At 43.3% G+C, this 25,185-nt stretch overlaps 1 protein-coding gene across 2 annotated transcripts in view; it reads right to left on the minus strand.

Annotated features, from left to right (window-relative positions):
* The window catches only part of ZC3H12C (zinc finger CCCH-type containing 12C), a 58,260-nt gene that overhangs the window by 28,265 nt on the left and 4,810 nt on the right, over positions 1–25,185 (minus strand). The window contains exon 2 of one of the 2 annotated variants that reach the window (XM_068144571.1): positions 3,168–3,931. The exons of the other annotated variant lie outside the window; for it this stretch is intronic. Coding sequence (XP_068000672.1) covers positions 3,168–3,859 — 692 coding nt within the window. The 5' untranslated portion in view covers positions 3,860–3,931. The remainder of the gene's footprint in view (positions 1–3,167; positions 3,932–25,185) is intronic. 2 annotated transcript variants of the gene reach the window in all.

Genomic DNA, 25,185 nt, shown 5'->3' on the forward strand with positions numbered 1-25,185 from the left:
AACAAATTATGTAGACTGGGTGAAGGTGCCTGGGAACACTCAGCATGGATTTACAAAAGGGAAACATGTTTGGCCAACCTCATAGCCTTCTACAGCGAGATGACTGGCTCAGTCAATTAGGAAAGCAGTGGATGTTGTCTATTGTGCCTTTAAGAAAGCTTTTGACACATTCTCTTATACTCACTGACAAACTAATGAAGTGTGGGCAAGATAAGGGGACAGAGAGGCAGACTGCAATCTCTCTGAACTGTTGCATATAAAGGGTTATGATTAGTGGCATAAAGTCCAGCTGGAGGCCACTCAGTACTGGTGTACCCCAGGAACTGCTACCAGGGCAAGTGCTGGTTAATATCTTCGTCAATAACCTAGATAACCTCACACAGTTTCCCTCAGCAAGTTTGCAGAGATCACAATTTGGAGGAGTACACCAGAGGAGTGCACTGCTATTCAGAGGAACCCCAAGAGGGCAAATGGGCCCACAGGTACCTCAGTAAGCTCAACAGAGCCGATCTTCTGCCTGGGGAGCACTAAAACCAGGAATTGGTAGAGGCTGGGGGCCAAACAACTGGAAAGCAGTTATTTTTGGAAGAAGGGTTTTCAGAAGAGGTTCTGGAGAACACCAAGCTGACCACGAGGCAGCAATGTGCATTTACTGCACAGAAAGCCAGCATCCTCCTGAGCTGCATTAGAAACTGTGCTGACAGCAGGTCCCCCTCAGTGCAACCTTGGTGAGACAATTATGGAGCAGCTGGTTAATTTCTGGGCTCCCCAGTATAAGATAGACATTGGCAGGTGAGACTTCACCTGGAATACTGAATCCAGTTTTGGGCTCCCCAGTTCAAGAGGGACAAGGATCTGCTGGAGAGAATCCAATGGAGAGCTACTAGGATGATTAAGGGACTGGAACATATGCCCTATGAAGAGAGGCAGAGAGCCCTGGGGCTTTTTAGTCTGGAGAAGTGAGGACTGAGAGGGGATTTAATAAATGTTTATAAATATCTGAAGGCTGGGTGTCAAGAGGGAAGGGACAGGGCAAGGGGTAGTGGATATAAGCTGCAGCACAGCAGTTTCCACCTCCACATGAGGAGGAACTTCTTCACTGTGAGGGTCACAGAGCACTGGAACAGGCTGCCCAGAGACATTGTGGAGTCTTCTTCTCTGCAGACTTTCAAGACTCATTTGGCTGTGTTCCTGCGTGATCTGTGCTAGGTTCTATTGTCCTGCTCTGGCAGGGAAGTTGGACTTTTGGACTTGATGATCTTTGAAAGTCCCTTTCAGCCCCTAACATTCTATGATCCTGTGATCCTATGACATACTAAAAGAGCTGGGATTGGAGAAAAGAAGGCTCAGGGGGAATCTTATCCATGTATATAAATAATTAATGGGAAGGAATAAAGAGGACAGAAACTGACATCCCTGGTCTCCAGTGACAGGACAAGCAGAATACAAAAATGTTGTTTAAACATCACAAAAAAAGAGAAAACTTTCCTACAGTGAGGCCATTCAGACACTGGCACACAGAATATGTCATCTCCATCCTTGGAGACATTGAGACCCCAGCTTGACACGGCCTTGAACTGACACTGCTCTGTGCAAGAGTTTGGATTAGAAGATCTCCAAAAGTCCTTTCCAAACAGAATGATTCTGTGATTATATTGGTACCAAAGAAATAAAGACCTGTGAATTCAGCCCTCAGATACAGAAAGACTGCTATAGATAGTCTGTTTTAAGGCCCTGTAGCATGCACGGGATGCACTCACATTTGACTCAGTTTATGTAAGTGGTCAATAAAGTAAATTGAGCATAGGAAGGCAAATCCTAAATATTTAGACTAATAGCTGAATAAACATTAAGTGAAGTGACTGATCTGGAGCTACTTCTGGAATGTGTTCAGTGCAGTTTGTGGGAGAAATAGAACCTAGGTACACCCACAAAGTCTGAGCTGTGCTAACTAGCTAACACTTGCACAACTGTTTTGGATCCATGTGAAATACAATCCAAACCCATTTAGAAGTCTCTAGATGATTTCTTGGTTGAGTATCAGAACAGTGTTTCTTCTACTGGACATAATTTACAGCTTAAGTTGAACAAAAAGATTAGGAATTACTCATCAGATAGAAAGAACTCAGAGGAATATTACACTAACAAAGAAGCATAATAGCCTTTCTTTACCCTTGCTAACATATCTACTTAAATAAACAAAACTGATCATATTGACATAAATGATAGTCACAGTTAAAACCAAATTTTAATAGCCTCATTTAAAGGTAATTGACTTGATTAGGAGCTAAAAAGATCTGGGCCTTCAGCCCAGAAATGCCTTGCACAAACTTTTATTACTAAGCCAATGAAAACCACATTGAGTCATCAGAAGACTAAAAGTGACCTTTCTAAACCAGGGTGTTAGTAATCAGATAATCCTTATGAGTTACCCAATTAGTTACTAATCAATTTGTCATTTAATCATTTATATAGTCATAATACCCCCATCTCTCAGCATGTCTTTCTGTCATTTCATTCTACAATCACTAATGAAGCATGAACCTCCAGCCTTCCCACAGACAAGTTTCTCGCTACGCACCTAGATGACTGGGGTCAGGATGGGTAAATGCTGAAGGTAAACGTGTCCTCTGTGCATAAGTGAAAGCCTAATGCACAGCAATCTTAGGAATTAATGGCAATAAAAGCTAATTCCAAATCTGATAACCAAGACCAATTTTACTGACAGATCAGCCACTGCAGAATGGCCTGCCATGGAGAAGCATCCCTTAAGCCTCTTAGTTCCAAATAACTTTTTTAATCTTAAGGAATCTTCCTACTTGCTTTAACCTCCTGCATGTAACTGGACACAGCAGCTGCCTAGAGCAATGGCACCTACCAAAAACTGATTAAGTACTGGACTGGCAGTGTGAAGGAAAGATTTGATACCTGCCTACAAAGGGAGACCAGCATTAACCTATGATCGCTCTAACAGAAGCGCAAACCACTGAACTCTTACAGACCTCCAGCCTGATTGCAAGACTGGCAGATTCTGTGGCTGATGAAGACACTTCTGGCAGAACCTGCAGATGGTTTTAGGCAATTATACCAAACACCAGGGCTTGAATGAGACAAGGTTGTTCTGTTTTCATTTAAACAAAAAAAGCAAAAGCTTCGTGGTCACATACCTCATTGCAACATTGCTGCCATCAATAACTATTGGTCTCAGGTTGTCACCATCCTCTGTCACATCCTCCTGCAGTGGAGACTCTGACCTCTGAGACTCTATGGAAGATGCTTCACGTATTACACTAGTGTTAGCATTAGTTACAGTCTGATCAGTCTCAGTTTTATTCCCAAGTTTGACAAGTTCTCCCAAAATATCATTTATTAAAGCATCAGTACCAAGTTTATTTAGTACAAGTTGAACCTGCTCTTCAGAATAACCCAATTTAAGTGCAAACTCCAGTTTGGTTTGATATTCTTTCACCACATCAGGGGGTTTTACTTCCTTAGGTACTATCTGAGCCTCTTCTATCCTAAAGTCTTGTAAGATTTCATTTCTTTTTAGTATATGAGGCTCTAAGCAAGGAGATCGGCACAGCTGTCGGTGAGTCTTAGGCAATAAATGTGATTCTGAAGCAGAATTATTCAGTCTTTCTGAATCATTATCAGAATTTGTGCTTTCTTCAGAGTCACAGCTGGAGCTTCCAGAATTCTCTTCAGATGCCTCCTTGTCTACATCTTCTTTCCTAGAATTAACCTTATCCATCGTTGGCTTCTCCGCCATTGACCAAGGTACAATTGCATTTATTTGCGTGCCAGTGCTCCCCACATAAAGGTGGCCTAAGTCATGCCCCAGGTGATCCTTCAAGCCCATGAAGCTGCTGCATGTACTTGACTCCACTTTGCTGCTTTTCTTGTATTCCTGAATATAAAGTGTTCCGTATTCCTAAAGAGAGAACAAAAACGTTGCAACCGGTTACACAAATGACTTGGGTTTTCTGCTGCCTCCTCAGAACTGCCTTTACTCTCTCCCAACAGAGAAACAGGACTTCTTTTCTCTAACAAAACAAAAGGAAAACTTTCTCCCTAAGTGACATCCATAGCTAAGCAGATAAACCACTGATCATCTGTTGCCTGAGTGTATCATGCTTTCACTTAAACATAGTATCATAGTATCAGTCAGGGTTGGAAGGGACCACAAGGATCATCTAGTTCCAACCCCCCTGCCACGGGCAGGGACACCCCACACTAGATCAGGCTGGACAGAGCCTCATCCAGCCGGGTCTTAAACACCTCCAGGGATGGGGCCTCAACCACCTCCCTGGACAACCCATTCCACTCTCACGGTGAAGAACTTCCTCCTCACATGTCTAGAAATGGGTTTATGAAAGACTAGGAAACCAAACACTGCAAGTTTACCTACTGTAACACAGGGAGAGGAGTCTTGTCATGAATTAAAGAAATCAAGGTATTTCTCCTAGCTTAAGACAGTGTGGTAACAACAACAAAAACAACCAACCCAACACCTCCCCTCCCACAATGCAGCTAGGACTAGAAAAGCTTTTTAAATTAGATAAACTTTCTGTTGAATAGAAGAAAATTAGAATAGTACCAGATTATCTGTCTCATTAAACAAATATAAACTATCATAAAATGAACGTGTAGCAGAAAATTATAGGCCCTAAAAGACTATTAGATCAACTGAATATACTCTAAGTGTTTCTGAATTCTCTAATGTAGTGATCATTAAGTCAACACAGACTAACTGCTCTCAGTAGAGTGCTGTATTGCTAACACATACAGCACTTAGACCTAAGGGCCAATAAAGCCAATGGAAGTCTTTGCACTGACTGCAAAGGCCAATTCATTAAGCCAACAAGCCAACACAATTGAAAGCTGACTTCAGCTTCTGGTCTAGACTTGTGCAAGCCTTTTACTGAATCAAAACTATAGATGGATAGTGGACACTCTCCTGAAGGGTCAAAACATGCTCTAGCCCAGATAATGGGCTAAGCACTAGTGAATATGCTAACCTGGTCAGCTCCTGGGATCCAGACGGTCCGGGCAAAATGTATAGCATGTGCAACTAACTTTGTAACACGGCTATGAACTGTGTCTGTCCCTGGCCATGTTTGGATATGCCCTATCCTATAGGTCCAGTTATCAGGTTTCTGTGTTACCAAAGGGCATTGTCTTAGGACAGTATTTAAACCAGCCAAGAAGTTAGGCAACTTGCCTTGCTCTCACCCAGCAAGCAACAAGAGCCAAATGCTGCTGGAGTAGCAGCTGAAGGGCCTGCTCTAACAGGCAAGAACTACACCCAGGCCTTGTATCTGGACCAAGGCAGAAAGGAGAAAAGCTCCAAGAGAATTGAATCCCAGAAGAGGCTACAGCCAGGCAACAGAGCACACGAGAGAGAGGTCCCCTAGCCCTCTCTGAGCCAAGGACTGCTCAAATTATAGCCACAGCATCTGGGAAGATACCAGACAGGGAAGCAAGCTGTGAGTACCTGGCTGATCTGCCACAGGATCCCATTTGTGGGAAAACCACAGATCACAGCACCTGTATTTCCAATTTGAACTGCTGTATTGGAAATGTTAGGTCTGTGCTAGATCTGTGCATTTAACTGCCTTTAGATGTAGAATGTGATACCCACAACCGAATAATTGAACCTGTAAATACACTGTGTAAATAAATTACAGTGGTGTTTGAAGGTACCACCACCAGGAAATATTAATTATAATATATGTAACAATGTAGATTTTATTACAGACATGTACAAAGAATGGAAGAAGTAAAGTTCCAATCCTCTGGATGTCATACACTTGCCACATTAGTCTTTCTGGGGAATTTTACATAACCATAGTTACATAGAAGTTAGTTACTTAATTGCATCACAAGGATTACTTCCACAATCTACATTTAAAGGCAAATTGCCATTTCTTTCCCCTATTCTGTTCTTTTGAACAGGAATCCTTGCCAAGTGCCTCAGTAAAGATAGTAAATGAAATTATTTCTTGTAGATAAAAACAGACCACTTGGACCAATGGTACTGCAAGCTCACCATGAAAAAGAAGAATTTATGGTAAGGGAAGGCTATGAAACAAAGAGTTCTTTCACACTTCTTTCTTGCAAGGCAGGACATAAAAGCAACATAGAGAGGCAAAGGACTTCACTTGAACTTGACAGATACATTACAGACAAAGATTTCATCAAGGAGGATATACTGAGACATAATGCTATGTCAATCAGAATCTAATAAAAATTACAAGGATGTCTCACAAACAGCCAAAAATCTCCATTAGCAAACACATCAACTTCCAATTCCCTTAGAAATGACTTGGCATTTTTAAAAGATGGTGTTCTTTCCTCTTCTTGGAATCAAGATCTGAGAGAGCACACAAGAAATTCATGTAGACTTAAGACTAGCGAGGATCAAGCAAACAGAAGCCCAATCCATGGTTCATTAAAAGCAAATTCTAGAGGTACTGAGTGTCAAGACATCAGCACTGTGGTGGAGCTTTTTGGTTATGGGGCAGAAAACCCACTTAAAGAAGTAAGCAAACAAACAGGTGAATCTATCATCAGCACTTTCATCTCCAACACCTTCAACCAACCAAAACAAGAATATCCAACCAAACCACAAGAATATCCCAACGAAAAGATACAGTTAAAAAACCAACACTAAGGCAGGTGTGGAGGTGCTGGAGTCACCATCACTGGAGGTGTTTAGGAACAGACTTTGATGGATTGCTTGGTGCCATGGTTTAGTTGATTAGATAGTGTTGGATGATAGGTTGGACTCGATGATCTCAAAGGTCTCTTCCAACCTGGTCTATTCTACTCTACTCTACTCTACTCACAGTTTCATCTCCAACACCTTAAACCAACCAAAACTGATAGGAAAATACTCCAAAGTTTTATTTAAGCCTGACCTTGTTAGAAGGCAGCAGGGCTGTAATTCTCAGGCAGTAACTGATCAATTAATATTACTGCCTCTTAACTCAAAGCTTAAGGATTTCAAGCAACATCACAGATTAAACACATGAGAATACAGGAAATAAACCTTTCCACACAATGATTTATTAACTGATGTAATGTACTCAAGAGCACAGTGCTAGTAACAAACCCCAAGAATATCCCAATGAAAGGATACAGTTAAAAAACCAACACTAAGGCAGGTGTGGAGGTGCTGGAGTCACCATCACTGGAGGTGTTTAGGAAGAGACTTTGATGGGGCGCTTGGTGCCATGGTTTAGTTGATTAGCTAGTGTTGGATGATAGGGTGGACTCGATGATCTCAAAGGTCTCTTCCAACCTGGTTAATTCTATTCTATTCTATTCTATTCTGCTTCATCTCCAACACCTTAAACCAACCAAAACTGACAGGAAAATACTCCAAAGTTTTATTTAAACCCAACCTTGTTAGAAGGCAGCAGGGCTGTAATTCTCAGGCAGTAACTGATCAATTAATATTACTGCCTCTTAACTCAAAGCTTAAGGATTTCAAGCGCAACATCACAGACTAAACACATGAGAATATAGGAAATAAACCCTTCCACACAATGATTTATTAACTGATGTAATGTACTCAAGAGCACAGTGCTAGTAACAAACCCCAAGAATATCCCACTGAAAGGATACAGTTAAAAAACCAACCCTGTGGCCTTCACAGAACCAACACATACACAAAATAATAATAATCAAAAAAATCTCAAACAAGAAGCCCCTATTGGAAGCACGGCTGCTTAGCAACCAGCCTGTAGTTGCTAGGATGCACTCCTTTAACATACCATCATGAATACTAGCACAGCGAAAGAATAATTTGGTATGAACAAAAGCCCATGAAAGAGAGCGGGACTTAAGTGCGTCTGGTTTCCCCTCAGAGAACAATGCAGCTGCCAAACCGATCTGGAAGCCCCGACATCATTGTTCCACCAACCCCACAATCTGCTCTGACTTGAGGAAGTCTAGTTAATGGGCAACACTTTTAAGCTGGACTGAAAAGTTGAGCTGACTCATGTACCGCCACTGCAGAATACGGGGAGATAATGGGTCACTGCCTAAATCCGTGTACTGTGAAATGTCATTTTAGTATTGAACCAAAAGTAGAAGGAGGCTTCTTTTTTTTTTTTGGAAAGGGGGGGGGGGGGGGAAAGAGGAGGTTGCATATTAAGAGCATGGAATAAACAAAGCCTGAAGTGCATAGATCAGAAAGAGGATTAATATTTTTTTTTTTAGTGTTAGTTAAAATAATACTTAAGTCATTATCCAATTGCTTCTTCCTTGAAGTTTAAGTGCTTTACAGCAACTACAACCCTAACACCCTCCACTGGGATTCAAAGAAGTCACTAGCATATGCATGTGTCTGAAGAGCAGGCATTACATGAAGCATACTTCAGACAATCTGCACATCAACTGCATATGAAAAAATGACTATAAATCAAGCTTTGTCCATTGTTGGGAATGCATACATAATCAGCCTTGCATCTATCTGCTTTAAGTCACCTGTCAGTCTTCATCATGATCCAATATCTAATTGCTTCTTTTGCCCAGAACTCTACTCTTTTTCAGCAACTACTTAAAGAGCAGACTAATAACAGGAGCAGCTTTAAAACCTGACACTGACAGAGAGTCACCATACTATTGCTTTAAAAGACTAGTTTGAATTCTGTTTACACTGTAAGTCCAAAGCTAAAGATTTCCTAAAGAGTTTTGCATAAGTAGCAGTCTGTTCCTGGCATACAAACAGTGTTTATTGCCAGTAAAATTTTATACAGTGTCTGTGAACTTTGCACACTGTATTTGCGGCCAGCACCAGCTCTCAGAAACCCTACACCGTGGAGCGCCCAACACGATGTCCTTTATGAGATTCATTGATTAGAACCATGAAAATCAGATGTCACTGCTGAATGCTGCTGGAATTGATTATTTTATCTTGATTTGGTTAGTGAAGAGCAACGTGCCAGCCAGCCTATTGGAACGAATTTGTGTTCCCAATAATCACTAGTGTACCTATATATAGGACAAGGCTCACAAGACCAGAAAAGGTCACACCAGATGAGAACAACTCCGTGCACTCTTTATTTACAAGGAGCTCTCATTACACACACATGGGTTTACAGCATTACAGTGTACTATAGCTAAGAAAAATATTGTCTACAAAAGTTTGACTCCACTGAGAGGCAAAAAACTCTTCTCAAGCAAGTCTTCAACTTTTGAGTATGCTCAGCATGGCTGAGTAATAGAATTTGTATCTGTGAAAAAGTTACTAAAATGAGTAACTCTCAACCATGAAAGCTTTATTAGAGTAAGTTTTTAACTGCAGCCTGTTTAAAACTACAGTATTTCACACTAGGCCTAAAATACTGCATTACTGAGTTAAAGACATTTATCAAGGATAAATGTAATACTTCAGTTGAGCACTGTGCTACTACACTGTAGAAGTGTAAACTTTTCCCCTTTCTTAGAAGTCATTGCTATTTTCCACTAACCACTAACAAAAACAAACTCATTAATCCACCTCCACAGAAACCAAGTATTTCTCAAGGGCATGTGGGCAAGTAGCTCATCTAATCTTTTAACGTGTAGTCAGAATATTTTCCACTTACAATTGAGCACAAGAGAAGCAATTTAATGCAAATTTAGTTTGGAGAGGAAGATAACAAGGAGTAAAACAGTGTCATGTGGCACAGTATAACAGAAATGATTCTCAAAAGGTCATCTAAAGTTTCTGAAGGTGCATTCTACAGTGAATTAGCTGAGCAAGTTTTCATGCAAGCAGGCTTTCTCCTAAGTCTTCTAAACACAAAATGGAAAATGCTGACATCACAGTTTGCTGAAACATTATTATTACTTGTCACAAAGAGAAGCGCAGAGCTGACGAGAAAAGAAGAAAAGAAATGAATGTATCAGTTATCCAAATGATAAAGATACTGCAACAATGCAAATAAAATAATGAATATGTAATAAATACCTACTGCTGTAGTTTCTATGTATTTAATTACCATTGTATTTCAGCGAATGCTGTTGTCTGCATCATTCTATCCAACAAAGGAAGGATGTCCCATTGAACAGATTGGTTAATGCTCTGGGGCAACAGATGTCTACTGGAACTGCAGGAGACCAGCAACTGGTGGCCTGCCCATCTTCTGAAAACTTTCAATAGACTCATGCATATGTTCACACAATAGGGCATGTGGTAGAAATGCAAACCTCTTTTTAACCCTTTTATATGCTCTCTTTCCCTCTCAACTGATATATGAAGGTCTTTGTTTTGTTTTGTGTTTTTTTTCTTTACGGGATCCTTGGAACACAGGCTCACAGAGCATGCAGTGTTTGTTCTTCAGCCTAACATCTGAACTCAAAACATAAAGTAAAAAGGGATTAGAAACTTTATCAAAATAGCCAGGCTCGAAACTTTGACTGGAAGATGCTCCCATCGGAGAACATCCTAATGCTCTATCTTGCACGACAGTATCTTCAGAGAGCCCACAATGGAGGTCTTTCCCTTTTCAGAAACAGAGGAAATTTCGCCCACTGTATGGTGGCGGATTTTTTCTAAAGCTTTTCACACCAGTCACAAATTAAAGTAAATAATAGTTTTCTGGGAAAAAGAAAAAAAAAAAAAGGGGGGTGGGGAGGTAAATAACTATAACTTCAAGTTGAAACCTCCCATTCTTCCTGGGGGGGGGGCTAGAGAATTAGTTCTGTTGATAGCTACCGCCTACCATGTTCCAATTCTGTGAAACACACCATTACTGATGCTTTCGAAAGTTCCTTACTAGAAAGCACTGGGTGAGATCAGTGCTCTTCTATATACTTAGTCTTCAGACATACCTGGTTTTCTTCCCCTCTTTTTCCAAGAGACACCCCAAGTGTACAAACCTCAGCCGACACGCATGCTAGCTCGGTTGTCCAAACACAAACTGATAACGCTGCAACACCAGAAGGGTGAAACTTCCCGGTTCTGCAGAGAGAAGCCCCTATACTTACGTTCGCTGGAAAACACACAGACATTGGCTTCTTGTAGCTGTTCCAGAAGCAACTCCTTAACACGATTTCAGCTGCAGACTTCAGGCAAGCAAGCAGAACAATGAATGGACGAACAGATGGACCCGTGATGTCTTTGCTTAACCTATTACTGAGCGGACACGGAGCCAATCACGACCCGCCGAGCTCACAATTAGTTGGCTGGGCAGATGCAAGGCAACCTCCCCACCCTGCATCAGGTTTGGAGGTTTCTAAGATAAGCAAGTTGATGTCATTCTCAGGGTCTGCCCCGGGCAGCATGTGTATTAACGAGGGGTGTGCAGCAACAATAGGCCATACAAAAGAGACTAGCAGGCAGCTGCTGTATGAGAGCCAGAGTCATTAGGGAGCAGGCTGCCAACAAGAAACACCTGGCTTGGGCAGACTTCAGCTTCTCTTCATTGTTTCTAATTCATGAAACAAAGAAAGGAATTATTTTTAAGTAGTAAAAGTTGTGAGTTCCTATTAAAATGTATCAGTCTTAAGGGATATAATCCCTTCTATTATAGAAACAAAAAGTTCTTTGTAAGGAAAAATATTAAGAAATAAATCTATCAGTAGCTATTGTAGTCCCCTTTTCTTGTTAGCAAAATGAGTCATATTGGTATAAAGTGCAAAGAGGTATGAAAAGAGTCCACCCTAAACACTGAAATCTAGTCACAAACTGCTTTCTGAATTTCCTGACACTTGTACATCAGTCAACAAATGTAATGAACTTGCATTTACACACAACTCTAACAGAGTACTTGTGGGTAATTTCAATGGAAGGTGCAACTAATGAAACTAAACCAACATAATATTAATATGTGAAATGATGGATGTTTTAAGTCGTGGCATTGAAACACTAGGGCACTCCATAGAAAGGAACAACGAACCACTCTTTTGTCCTGGAGTCATGTTTGTTTGTGACACAACTACTTTCCCTTGTATTCCAAAGATCTGTTCTAGATGTCCAGATCTTCCTGCCTCTTTACAGTGATGAAATATTTGAGCAGAAGTCAGGAGCTGGGCCATAGCCAGCTTTTAATTGGAGGTTTGGCTTTTTTTTCATTGATGTAAGCAACATAGAAACATGAACTCCAGTCCATGCCTCCCCTCACTGCCCAACATTTCAGACACCCCCAAGCCCTGCAATACACACATGTAGCAATACAACACCAGCAAGGTTTGATGCCTGACAAAAATAAATAAATAATGGAGCAATGTAGGCTAACAAAATAAAAAAGTTGCTGCTGCTGCTTCTGGTAACTTCAGTGTAGACAGCTCATGACAGAGAAGGAGGATATACTACTTTTGCAAACAACTGACTATTAGAAAAGCGTATTTACCGAACTTCAGCGTTGGTACATGATTAAAACCACAGAGGCAGCTGCCCTCCTCTGCTTGGGAGGGCAGGTGACCTGCTGGGAAACATCTACTGTGATTTAAAAGAAAAAAATGAGAGTAAGTTTGTTAGACCTGTTTTATTTCCCAAGTTTTATGTGGATATTAAGTCATTCCAGGACATGGTTTAATGGTGACGGTGCTGTTAGGTCAACGGCTGGACTCGATGACCTCAGAGGTCTTTTCCAACAGAAATAGTTCTCTGATTCACCATAGTAAATGGAATCCCACACCATCATATACCCAGATATTAAGCTGTAAAGCAGAACCCCCAACTACAGTTTCTCTGCACTGTCCATTGAACACTCCTAAGAACAACTACTAACACTACTTCGGAGCTTTTAAGTCAGAGGCAGAAGGAGACTCCTTACTAATTTCTGCCACTGTGAACACAAAGAGTAAGAGAAAGCTACCCACCAGCACAGTGGGATGCCTGATCTCCAGCACTGGATTAAGCCTCTTTGCAAACAGCAAATAAAAGCAGTGATCTGAAAAAGCTAATCAGTCCCTGCTGTGGTATTTAGACTACCTCAGTTGCTGGTATTGGATAATGTTAAGCATATTAAAACTTCTGTAAGCAAAATAAGAAGCCAGTCCAGATCACCTATCTCCAAGAACTGCCCTTAAATACAAGCAGGATCACTTGGCTAGTCTTCAGCTGAGTATGTCCCCAACTAGAATCAGGCACTTCTTTTGCAATAGCAGAAATAATTGTTTTGCAGAGTATGATACCCTCTGTGTACATCCATAAGAAACTGAGACCTCTATAGCACTGAAGCACTGTACTTATGCCTCTACAAGAACAACTAGGGCAAGCAATCTGCCTTAAAAATGAGGCTGTAAAAAGTTTACTTGTAAAGATCAGCTCCTTCAATGTCTTCTATAATAACAATAAGAATACTCCCAACTCCAGCCTAAACAACTCTCCATACTCCAACTGAACCAGGTCTAAACTTTACTTGCAGGTTTATGTCCATGCTGCAGCACTGGCTATGACCAAAGTGAGAACAGACACATTGTGAAGACTTAAGTTATAGTGTTTAATTAGCAGAAAACATTCTAGCAAGCTGGAGCTGCATGAATTAAGACATTTTGTACTTCTACCTTAAACTAGCTATCTGTTCTGTAATTATCCTGTTCAGTATCTTTATTGATGATCTACATGAGGGGATTGAGTCTACCATTAGTAAGTTTGCAGAGGACACCAAATTGGGAGCAGGTGTTGATCTGTTAGAGGTTAGAAGGGCTCTCCAGAGGGTCCTTGACATGCTGGACAGATGGGCAGAGTCCAGCATGATGGCATTTAACAAGTCCAAGTGCTGGGAGATCACTTTGGCCACAACAACCCCATGCAGTGCTACAGGCTGGGGAAAGAGTGGCTGGAATGCAGCCAGGCAGAAAGGGACCTGGGGATGCTGGTTGACAGTAGGCTGAGCATGAGCTAGCAGTGTGCCCAGGTAGTCAAGAAGGCCAATGGCATCCTGGCCTGCATTAGGAATAGTGTGGCCAGCAGGAGCAGGGAAGTCATTGTGCCCCTGTACTCAGCACTGGTTAGGCCACACCTTGAGTCCTGTGTCCAGCTCTGGGCCCCTCAGTTTAAGAAGGATATTGAGACACTTGAACACGTCCAGAGAAGGGCAACGAGGCTGGTGAGGAGCCTCGAGCACAAGCCTTTTGAGAAGAGGCTGAGGGAGCTGGGGTTGTTTAGCCTGGAGAAGAGGAGGCTCAGGGGAGACGAGAAACCAGCACCAGAGCAACAGGACACAAGGCTTAAGCAGCACCAGGGGAAGTTTAGGCTCAAGGTGAGGAGAAAGTTCTTCACAGAGAGAACTATTGGCCATTGGAACGTGCTGCCCAGGGAGGTGGTGGAGTCACCATCCCTGGAGGAGTTCAAAAAAGGATTGGATATGGCACTTGAAGCCATGGTTTAGTTGTCATGAGGTCTTGGGTGATAGGTTGGAATTGATGATCTCTGAGGTCTTTTCCAACCTTATTGATTCTACGATTCTATCTTCTCAGCTCTTCGCCACAATTTACAAGGTGTTGGATCATTCATTTAATCATGCTTGTGATGACAGAGAAGCATTCATATTAAGGTTTAACCAGTACACAAGGCTTCCTTCTGGGAATGGTGAGCTCAGCAAAGAAACCTTAGCAAGAAACATCTGTGGTATGCTGTAGCAGCATCACCTTAAGGTACACAGCGCAAATGGATAAAGCAAGTACTACTTCTTGTGCCAAACCCTCCAAATTTAGCAACCTGACTTAGTTCAGCAATCTCCATACCTTACCATATCTAAACCACACGGAGTCAGTAAGTTAAACTCACTCATTAATACACAACAAACATAACATCTCTTCAGAGTTCTGGTCTTGGGACACAAAAACCTAGGCAAGCTGTAAAAACCCCTATTTTTGCGGCTCCTAGAGATGGGACATCATGCACAGTGCTCCTCAAGTCCCTAATATCATTTGATTAAACAGCAGAGCAGAACAACATCCTGAATTGGCTGGAGGTAATAGGCTCAGGAATTTCATGGAAGGAGATTTTGGAATGATACACAACAAGGTGATGGGATGCTGCAGAGAGACACAGACTAGACTAGAATAGAATAGACCAGGTTGGAAGAGACCTTCAAGATCATTGCATCCAACCCACCTAAACAACTAAGCCATGGCACCAAGCACCCCATCAAGTCTCCTCCTGAACACCTCCAATGACAGTGACTCCACCACCTCCCCAGGCAGCCCATTCCAATGGCCAATCACTCTTTCTGTATAGAACTTCTTCCTAACATCCAGCCTGAACTTCCCCTGGCGCAGCCTGAGACTGTGTCCTCTTGTTCTGGTGCTGGCTGCCTGGGAGAAGAGACCAACATCCACCTGGATACAACCTCCCTTCTGGTAGTTGTAGAGAGCAAGAAGGTCACCCCTGAGTCTCCTCTTCTCCAGGCTAAGCAGCCCCAGCTCCCTCAACCTCTCCTCATAGGGCTTGTGTTCCAAGCCCCTCACCAACTTCGTTGCCCTTCTTGTTCCAACAAGTCAACATCCTTCCTAAACTGAGTGGCCCAGAACTGGACACAGTACTCAAGATGTGGCCTAACCAGTGCAGTGTACAAGGGCAGAATGACCTCCCTGCTCCTGCTGGCCACACTGTTCCTGATGCAGGCCAGGATGCCATTGGCCCTCCTGGCTGCCTGGGCACACTGCAGGCTCATGTTCATCCTACCATCAACCAGCACCCCCAGGTCCCTCTCTGCCTGGCCACTCTCCAGCCACTCTGACTCCAGCCTGTAGCACTGCATGGGGTTGCTGTGGCCAGCGTGTCCCCCCACCCCAACTGCCCAGTTTGGTATGAAACATACGCATGGGAGGATCAGAAAGACCAAAGTAGAGAGTGCTAGAGCCGCTGGGGAATTCAGACAGCATAGGCTGAACATATTAGGGAAGCACTGCTATAAGGGACAATAAAAACCAACCAACACTAAAAAAAACCCCACCACAACATAAAAGCTGCTAGCTCCAGCCAACTCTTGTTTCAAACACACTGAAAACAAAGACTTATTTAAAAAGAAATTATTTTATGCCAGCATACAAAACAGTCATTCTGCAACTCAAGTGGCATTATTGCAGCAATTAGAGAGACAACTTGTCCCATTAAAGTATTTCATTATCTTTTATGGTAGGACTTTATGCTAAGCCTCCAGTAATGTGCAGTGCATCTGCAAGAATACGATGAACAATTTAAATCAATCATATACAATTGGATTGATGAAACAGAAATGAAGGTTGCATGCTACAGACAAACCTCACTGCTGTGCCATTGCAAAACACCCTACCTTTACTGTTGGACTTGGGAGCTCTACAGGAGGTGCCTATCTTTAAAATTATGAGGTGGCAATGCAACAGAAATTCTTCTTTTCTAGTCAGTATGTTAAGAGATGCAAATTATCTTCTTTGAAAGAATAGTAAATGGTGCTCTAGACTGTATCTACACACAGCCATTAAAAAAACACCCCAAAGCTACCACCACTATGCAGCCATATAGAGGAGAGTGGATTAAATGACCAGTGAGAAGTGCCTAGGATTCAGAAAGACAACTGATGTTATGATAAAGATCAGTAATGCTTTGCCTAGTAAATAGCTAGGTTGCTGGGTTTTTAACAAAGCCTACTTAAAAAGAATCAACTGTATTTCCAAGTGCAGCATTGATTTCTAGGGCAAAAAAATCCAATGTGCATTTTCAAATGCATTAAAGCAAAGCAGCAAGGAGTTCTTTCACTCTTTCAAGGAAGACTCAGCTGCCTGTAGTTACCCCTAAAGTTTAAAAAGGCAGAGATGTATTTTCCAGCAGGCTGTCACCTTTGAAGTAAGTTAGAAGGTGTACAGTTTCTAGTATCATCCCATTAGATGACTAGTACTGACTGCATGTAAGACTTGAGCAAACCATTGCAACATGGCCAAGGGATCAGGCCCAGCCAGCATGGATTTAGGAAGGGCAGGTCCTGCCTGACCAACCTGATCTCCTTCTACGAGCAGGTGACCCACCTGGTGGATGTGGGGAGGCCTGTGGATGTAGTCTACCTGGACTTCAGCAAGGCCTTTGACACTGTCCCCCATAGCAAACTCCTGGCCAAGCTGTCAGCCCATGGCTTGGACGGGAGAACACTGTGATGGGTTAGGAACTGGCTGGAGGGCCGAACACAGAGGGTGGTGGTGAATGGTGCCACATCCAGCTGGCAGCGAGTCAGCAGTGGTGTGCCCCAAGGATCAGTGCTAGGCCCTGTGCTCTTTAACATCTTTATTGATGATCTGGATGAGGGCATTGAGTCCATCATCAGTAAATTTCCGGACGACACCAAGCTGGGGGCAGGAGTTGATCTGCTGGAGGGTAGAGAGGCTCTGCAGAGAGACCTCGACAGGCTGGACAGATGGGCAGAATCCAACGGCATGAGATTTAACACATCCAAGTGCCAGGTTCTGCACACTGGCCACAACAACCCCATGCAGTGCTACAGGCTGGGGTCAGAGTGGCTAGAGAGCAGCCAGGCAGAGAGGGACCTGGGGGTGCTGGTTGATAGTAGGCTGCATAAGCATGAACATGAGCCTGCAGTGTGTCCAGGCAGCCAGGAGGGCCAAAGGCATCCTGGCCTGGATCAGGAACAGTGTGGCCAGCAGGAGCAGGGAGGTCATTCTGCCCCTCTACACTGCACTGGTTAGGCCACACCTTGAGTACTGTGTCCAGTTCTGGGCCCCTCAGTTCAGGAAGGATGTTGACTTGCTGGAATGTGTCCAGAGAAGGGCAACAAAGTTGGTGAGGGGCTTGGAACACAAGCCTTATGAGGAGAGGTTGAGGGAGCTGGGGTTGCTTAGCCTGGAGAAGAGGAGACTCAGGAGTGACCTTATTGCTCTCTACAACTACCTGAAGGGAGGTTGTAGACAGGCAGAGGTTGGTCTCTTCTCCCAGGCAGCCAGCACCAGAACAAGAGGACACAGTCTCAGGCTGCGCCAGGGGAGGTTCAGGCTGGAGGTCAGGAGGAAGTTTTACACAGAGAGAGTGATTGCCCATTGGAATGGACTGCCCGGGGGAGTGGTGCAGTCACCATCACTGGAGGTGTTCAGGAGGAGACTTGACAGGGTGCTTGGTTGCATGGTTTAGTTGATTAGGTGGTGTTGGGTGATAGGTTGGACGCGATGATCTTGAAGGTCTCTTCCAACCTGGTTTATTCTATTCTATTTATCATGACATCCCCTAGTATGTTCTGAAGATAAAAGGAAACCCCTAAGTTTTACCATAGGCAGCGACTACCTTTGGGCTAACCATGGGTATAAACACATCTGTGGGTAGACAATGGCTGTGACCAAGACCTGTTTGTTATCACATGAAAAGGTGCCTGCCTACAGCTGCCCCTAACTGCACAACCCACCTATGTCAGAAGTCCAAACAGGCTTGAGGCACCCCAGCCAACCACACAGAATAAAGCAGCATTCTCAAACAGCTGGCATCATCCATCAGTACCACACTGAGAAGTAGCTCCTGAAATTACACATATTTTCTGCAGCAAAGATCTTAATTTTGGAAGTGGATTATTTTGATTATGTGACTAAATTAAAACCTGCTATGTTTACCTAAGAGGGTAATGAAAAAGTTGCCATCTCAGCACTGTGACTTCAAACCTCCATTTCAAGCATGGATTCCTAAGCAATGCTCCTTCCAGAGTTATCACAGAATCACTGAGATTGGAAGAGACCTTTAGCAGTCATCTGGTCAAGCAGGGCCACCTACAGCCAGTTGCCCAGAATCCTGAATAGCTCCAAGGATGGAGATTCCACAACCTCCCTAGGGAATCCGTGCCAGTGCTTGGTCACCCTCCCAGTAAGAAAGGGTTTCCTGAAAGGCACACTGTTTCATTTCTTTACTAATTTTATGATTTATGAATTGAAGCAGAGACACTGAGAAAACATGCTAGGCAAAAAAGTAGTTTCCAGGAATGCATGTTGAGGAATGGCTTGAATTGCAGGGACATGGTTCTATGGAACAGCTGTTTGAACAGTGTGTAGGCCAGACTCCATCTTGCTGTTTACTGCTCACAGCTTAGCTGGTGTGCTGATGCAGCAAGGTCACCACAGCCTTGTGACTGTGCTTGCAGTTGCTTATAAGATAGCAGCATGTGAAACAAAGTATATGTGAAACAAAGAACTACTGAGAAAGGAGTCTGTGAAGTTTCACGTAGGCCTAACTGCAAGTAGGCTGGATATTATAATGTAACCCTGGACTAATAGCCAATAGAATAATGACACGTGCATATTTAGCTGAGATGCTTTATAAGCCGTGCTTTCGAACAATAAAGGTGAAGCTTGCTTATCAGTCATATTGATTGCTGTGAGTCTATCCCTCACCGTTTCTCACCGTCGGATCGCGTCACGACAAATGCACATTAGATTTGGTCACTTCCCACTTTCAGAATGAGTCATGCTGCTGTCTGGATGCTTTCTAAGTGTGACAATTTGAACGGTCTCATTAACTTTCCCTGTGGCAGTACTGGGTGGATGGGCAATGCCCACAACTGTACAAAGTGGATGCCACCATGCTTAGCAAAGTACCTTTATTCAAATTTGTCCTGTCAGAAGAAAATCCTCTAACAAAACTAACATGCTTATGTGAAAAAATAGTATTCTATTCATTTAAATACAAATTCAAGAGACTTAGCTAGAATAGAATAGAAAGGAATAGACCAGGTTGGAAGAGACCTTCAAGATCATCACATCCAACCCATCAACCAATCCAACCCACCTAAACAACTAACCCATGGCACCAAGCACCCCATCAAGTCTCCTCCTGAACACCCCCAATGATGGCGACTCCACCACCTCCCCAGGCAGCCCATTCCAATGGGCAATCACTCTCTCTGTATAGAACTTCTTCCTGATGTCCAACCTAAACCTCCCCTGGCGCAGCCTGAGACTGTGTCCTCTTGTTCTGGTACTAGCTGCATGGGAGAAGGGACCATCATCCGCCTGTCTACAACCTCCCTTCAGGTAGTTGTAGAGAGCGATAAGGTCACCCCTGAGTGTCCTCCTCTCCAGGCTAAGCAACCCCAGCTCCCTCAGTCTCTCCTCATAGGGCTTGTGTTCCAAACCCCTCACCAATTTCGTTGCTAGTCAACCTAACATCTTTTATCTGTGCAACAGACTTATATTATTAAGAGTCTGAAAAGCTCGTCAGAGGAGAATAGGCCTCTCAAACTGTCTAGCGACACAGCCAGGTTGTGTTTCAGGTCATGCTGCTGGCAACACAGCTCCATAATCTCCAAGGTTCCTGGATGGAGTTCAAGGTGTTGGTTGGACTCTGTGTCACCTAAGTGGCTTCACAGGGTTATGCTTATTTGAGAGACAATTCCAGTGCCTGTAACACATGGCTGCAGTTGTCATTTTGAACTGGAGGCTTCCGAGAGAGCTGCCAGCAGTGGATTTTCTGCAAGACTTTCAGCCTTGCCATTTACTCTCTACTGGGATGAAAGAGCCAGAGAATGCATTAAGGTCCAATTTTCTACCTGTATTTAGTAATCTAAGAATCAGAGAAGACAAAGATGGTCATGCAGTTTGTTGAGACACACTTAGTGTATAAAAATTTCTTACTTGCTGGAGAAACCTTTAATAGACCTGAAAAGTAGTAACAATAACCAGATCTTACAGGACATGGGTTAATGTAGCTGCAAATCCAGGCTAAAAAATAAATAGAAAGAAAATAACTACACAGAACTCCGTCTTAACTACTTGTCATTTAGGTAAGGCTTTTCTTCAGACTTACTTTATCCCTGAACTCCAGAGAGACCACCAGGAATTCTCCACACTGAACCATGCACACCAGACCTTGAATCCTTACATTTTATACATTAATAAAACAGGTTATTAAGCAGAAGTGAGCAAGCTAGTATCAGAAAAACCCCAAACTGTTAGTGATTTCACGTAATTTTTGTAGGTCCTCAGAGCAATTTCATTCTGAGCTCAGAAGTTTACAACTTTTGAATTAGAAATTAAGTATGGCAGGCCAAATTTCCTTATATTTAGTCTCCACTTTATGATTATTATTTTTTAAGTTGGAAAGTCAAATATGTTTTTGTTCTGTGAATATCTGCACAGATTCCTTCATTAAGGTTAACATTTCAAGTCCTATCCAGCCTCCAGAGCTTGTATTTGACTTTTCAGAGTCCCATCTTGCCATGAAGCTGATCTAACAATGACAGATACAAATGGGAAGACTTAATTCAGAACTGATGATACTGTTAACATTCAAGCTAAAGTAGTTTAGTTTGGAAGGGATCTCAGACTGTCAGCTAGTTCAGTAAACTCCCATACAACACAAGGTCAGCTACAATAGGTTGCTCAGTGCCTTTTTCAAGTCAACTTCTGAACATCTCCAAGGCCGGTGATTTCACAACCTCTTCAGGCGCCTGTCCCAGTGCTTAGTATCCTCATGGTGACATTCTTCTTCATCTCCATCCAGAAATTCTCATAACTTGTGACTTCAGTCCATTGTCCTTTTGCTGCACGCCTACAAGTAGAGTACTTCCTCTTCTCTATGCCCTGACATTTTGCAGACGAAGACAGCAGCAAGCCCTCCCTTAGTCTTAGAATAGAATAAACCAGGTTGGAAGAGACCTTCAAGATCATCGTGTCCAACCTATCATCCAACACCACCTATTCAACTGAACCATGCAACCAAGCACCCTGTCAAGTCTCCTCCTGAACACCTCCAGCGATGGCGATTCCACCACCTCCCCAGGCAGCCCATTCCAATGGGCAATCACTCTCTCTGTGTAAAACTTCCTCCTGACCTCCAGCCTGAACCTCCCCTGGTGCAGCCTGAGACTGTGTCCTCTTGTTCTGGTGCTGGCTGCCTGGGAGAAGAGACCAACCTCTGCCTGTCTACAACCCCTCTTCAGGTGGTTGTAGACAGCAATAAGGTCACCCCTGAGTCTCCTCTTCTCCAGGCTAAACAGCCCCAGCTCCCTCAGCCTCTCCTCATAGGGTTTGTGTTCCAAGCCCCTCACCAACTTTGTTGCCCTTCTCTGGACACGCTCCAGCAAGTCAACATCCTTCCTAAACTGAGTGGCCCAGAACTGGACACAGTACTCAAGGTGTGGCCTAACCAGTGCAGTGTACAGGGGCAGAATGACCTCCCTGCTCCTGCTGGCCACAATTCAGTTCTTACTCTCTCCTTGTATGTGAAGTACTTCAACCTCCTCATCACCCTGGTATCCATCCACTGGACTTGCTCCAGTAAGTTGGTGTCTTCTCCTGTCTGTCAGAGACTGAAAATGGACACAGTACTCCAAACGCTAACCCATCAGCGCCAACAGGAGGCAAAGAATCACGCCATTTGATCTGCTGGCTCTTGCTAACACAGACTATGTGGCCTTATTACCTATTTCTGCAACATCATCCTGCACTTATCAAGGGATGAGACTTCACTTTCCACAAAAGCATTCCAAGTCAGCAGATGAACTAAACCTTATTTGCAATGCCCGCTGGGGGTATCTGTTTTCAGCCCATCCGCTACAAACATTCTCTTTCTCTTTCCAGAGCTCCTCCAGGCATATGGATGAGCACATAGAAGCTGGAGATAAGCAGTTCACACTGCTCATGGAAGTATGTCGAGTACAGCAAGAAAGATTTGCCTTAAAATGATGGTGCTTGTTTTCACACCAATGAGTTTATCTGAGGTGTCTCTTGCTACAGCTGCATGCATCAAAAAGTTATCGATCTGCAACATACTAAGGTCTGAAATTTAGCAGCATCCTGTGTGAAGTACAGACTGGTACCACAGTCTCATGCAACTCTGGAGCTGCCAGTTTTATAAAACAAATCACAAAAGACCATCACCCAATACTGGGCAAAGCCTTAAGGAGACACCATGTATGGTACCAACAGTTAAACTTACCAGAGTCCAAGTAATTATTTTGAGTCTTGAAAAAGACTGCCTGTACAATTCCACAATTCCTCTGTGAAGGTCTGTAGTGTAATTTCTCCTATCTATCAAGCAATGGTGGTTTAACAAGTTGCACTGATAAGTGGTGGTCAGTTCAAGACAGAGAACTCACAAGAAAAAGCTGCAACTTTGAGATTTGGTTTTAAGGTCAAACTCCCAACTACTGAGCAACACCTAAACACGCTCACAAGCCACACAATCTTTTGCTGGAACCAGATGAAAGTTGCATCAATGTAGAATAGCATAGCATTGACCAGGTTGGAAGAGACCTTCAAGATCATTGCGTCCAGCCTATCATCCAACACCACCTAATCAACTAAACCATGCAACCAAGCACCCCATCCAGTCTCCTCCTGAACACCTCCAATGATGGTGACTCCACCACCTCCCCGGGCAGCCCATTCCAATGGCCAATCACTCTCTCTGTGTAGAATTTCTTCCTAACATCCAGCCTAAACCTCCCCTGGTGCAGCCTGAGACTGTGGCCTTTTGTTCTGGTGCTGGTTGCCTGGGAGAAGAGACCAGCCCCCATCTGGCTAACAGCCTCCCTTCAGGTAGTTGTAGACAGCAATCCCAGCTCCCTCAGCCTCTCCTCGCAGGGCTTGTGCTCCAAACCCCTCCCCAGCTTTGTTGCCCTTCTCTGGACATGTTCCAGCAGCTCAACATCTTTCCTGAACTGAGAGGCCCAGAACTGGACACAGGACTCAAGGTGTGGCCTAACCAGTGCTGAGTACAGGGGCAGAATGACCTCCCTGCTCCTGCTGGCCACCAGATGTTATTTCCTTCCACGCAACAGCTACAATAAAAGCTATTAACAGACAAGTGAACCAACGCCTGGTGAAACAACAGCTGAAAACAGAAAACTCTGATTTTAATCTTCCAGTGGTAATTATGGACTGTAGCTCAGCAACACTTCAAGAGACCCTGACGGTAATCTCAGCACAGACAGTTCCAGAAAAATGTAATGAGTCCAATTCACAGCTCAGCAAGAGCGGCAAAAGCCCAGTTGGCAGCCCAGCAAGAATGGCAGCAGCAATCCCAGAAGCAGCTGCTACACCGACTTGTGAACCCAGGTGCACAGCCCTGGGCACTTGCACATCATTGCCCTTCCCTAGTCAGAACAAACCATTTCCAGAGGTGTATCTGGCATTACAAATAGTGTGTATTGGAATTACTGCTGAAGGAGAAATCACTTGGGGTTATCAAAGAAGCTGAGTGTTTTAAGGTGGAAAGGCCTTAGGGGATATGCTGCTGCAAATTATAAGGCCCCCCCAGACTCTCCACTTACAATGCAGAGAACTCCATGAAAGCATTGATGGTACTTTCTATAAGTGAAATGTCTCTCATCGAGGATGAGGCCATGCATTCATGCTGGAAAGATTAGACAATTCAGTCATTCAAACATGAGCTTTACAGATGACAAAGGATTGAAGAGACTTGTCAAAGCATCAATGTGGTGGGCTGAAAATTCCCCCCAACATAAAATTGCCAGACCAGCTCAGTAGGAAGCAAATGAAGCTGCATTTACAAGCAAAACTACAATCTAGAAATGAAATGCAACAAATATCTAGAAAATATACAATATTTACAGTATTTAGAGGTATTTACAATTTCTAAACAGCACAAGAACCTCTCTGGACAAAACCAGGGGGCTAATAATAGCTTCCCCACTCCCTGCCCACTTCCATCCATCCCCCTGTACACAAGGGACAAGAGAGAGAGCAGAGAGTTGGTTTTTGGTACTTAGCCACAACAAAGAACATAGCCAAGGTCAACATAGCCAGAAGAAGCAGCAGCCAGAGTGGAGGAAGCGAGAAGAGAGCAAGTTAGTTTACCTATCTCAGTTTTATGGCCGATATCTGTCCAATAGGATTATTTAGAACTTATAGTTATTTTCCTCTTTACACCCAATGGTGATTTATTTACATTCTACTACTTTCTGTTCAAGTAGTTGTGGAAAATTTTCCAGGCACAGCCTGAAACTACCACAATCAACTAAAATGGTGCCTAGGAAAGCACATAAATGAGAATTTATAGATACCAGTTTCTTACATCGACAGTTTGCAAAACAAAAGACGAGTAGGGAAGCAGTTTCTGTTAAAGGAAATCCAATCTGCCTCTTTTCCATCCAATCTCTGCCAAACCACCAAATTTCATTAGTCCTAAGATAAAAGGTCTAAGTCATAGCACAATAGAAATTTTCAGCTCATCGCAAAACTTCAAAGTTTTATGGGACTGATTCACTGATTTCGCAACTTAACACATTTCATTTTACAGCTCATAGGGGAGGATGG

This window comes from Melanerpes formicivorus, unplaced genomic scaffold, assembly GCF_026170545.1.
Source record: "Melanerpes formicivorus ecotype bairdi unplaced genomic scaffold, bMelFor1.0.p_v2 SCAF_1, whole genome shotgun sequence".
NCBI classification, from domain to species: domain Eukaryota; kingdom Metazoa; phylum Chordata; class Aves; order Piciformes; family Picidae; genus Melanerpes; species Melanerpes formicivorus.